The sequence below is a fragment of the Cynoglossus semilaevis genome, chromosome 10 (genome assembly GCF_000523025.1).
Source record: "Cynoglossus semilaevis isolate Cse_v1.0 chromosome 10, Cse_v1.0, whole genome shotgun sequence".
Lineage (NCBI taxonomy): Eukaryota > Metazoa > Chordata > Actinopteri > Pleuronectiformes > Cynoglossidae > Cynoglossus > Cynoglossus semilaevis.
In genome coordinates this window covers 19,742,963-19,744,254 of record NC_024316.1, presented here as the reverse complement: position 1 = coordinate 19,744,254, position 1,292 = coordinate 19,742,963, and the positions used below count along the sequence as shown (strand labels likewise).

General features: G+C 56.0%; 1 protein-coding gene across 1 annotated transcript in view; it reads left to right on the top strand.

The window, feature by feature from the left end:
* Positions 1 to 1,292, top strand: part of plxnd1 (plexin D1) — a 58,247-nt gene that overhangs the window by 24,947 nt on the left and 32,008 nt on the right. Inside the window, exon 5 of the mRNA XM_025059168.1 lies at positions 814 to 940. Coding sequence (XP_024914936.1) covers positions 814 to 940 — 127 coding nt within the window. The remainder of the gene's footprint in view (positions 1 to 813; positions 941 to 1,292) is intronic.

The window sequence follows — 1,292 nt, the reverse complement described above, 5'->3', positions numbered from 1 at the left end:
GGGTGGGGGGGGTGTAAGGACCTTGTTCAGTGTGACCACTTGGCTGTCCTCCAAGGTCAACCTGACCTTCAGGTCCACGAGTCTGTGGTCATGAAGGCATCTGCTGCGTTTACTGACCTTTCACTGAGTCAGTGTCCTTGTACGTTCATTATACTGACATGGAGGCTCACAGACACACACTGACACAGACAAACACTGACACAGACACACAGACAGCTGCTCCTGGAACCGATGGCGGTTCTTGTTCTGCAGGACAGAACCGGCTGCTGTGGCAGCCACGTGTCTGTGACCTGGAGTCAAGTTCTCTCCTGGGCTGAACCAGACAAACTGACAGACAACGACTGACAGTGGGAGACCACAGCTTCCCACGGGTCTGTGGGAGACGGACCGTGAACCCCAGGGGTGAGGGTTTGATAAGAACGGGAAAAAAATGAAAAGAAGACTAGACTCTAGACTGGACCACTAGAGACTAGACTGGACCACTGGAGGCTAGACTGGACCACTGGAGGCTAGACTGGACCACTAGAGACTAGACTGGACCACTGAAGACTAGACTGGACCACTGGAGGCTAGACTGGACCACTGGAGGCTAGACTGGACCACTAGAGACTAGACTGGACCACTAGAGACTAGACTGGACCACTTTGGACTTAGTTATAGGGTGTAAATCCCAGCTGTGTCCCCATGGTGGCGTGCTGATGACGTTTCGTCTCCATCCCATAATCCCACACTCTGCTGTTTTGACATGTAGGCTCAGACCTCTGACCTCTGTGTGGATGACCCCTGTCTGTTCTTCTGTCGCCCTCTGACCAGGTGTAGCCTCCAGGGGGCGTGTCCTCAGCAGCTGGCCCGCTCCTGGATCAGTGTGAAGGACGGCCCAGAGGAGTGTCCGTCCATCACCCTGGAACCTCCGGAGATCAGCGTCTCTGCAGACATCGAGGTAACCCCCCCCCCCCAACCCCCCGCTGTAACGGTAACACAGCCCTGGTGGTGAGTCCGCAGTGCTGTGATTGGTCGAGGTCTGACTCTGACTGCTTCAGCCAATCGCAGCAGCCGTCTCCCAGACACAGCTGATGAACAGGAGCGGTCATTGTGAATGGCTGCGTGTTATTCAGGCCACGGGTGTCGGGCGGCCGTGGGATGGATTTAGCGTCTGCCTCGTCTTCAGGCGCCCGCCCCAGAGACAGGAAGTTCTGCTCACGGGTGTCTCCAAAAACAGGAAGCAGCAGGCAGGAAGTCAGGGGTTTAGCACGGGTGCGATCAATTCCACCGAACAATAGAGCTGTTCCTGC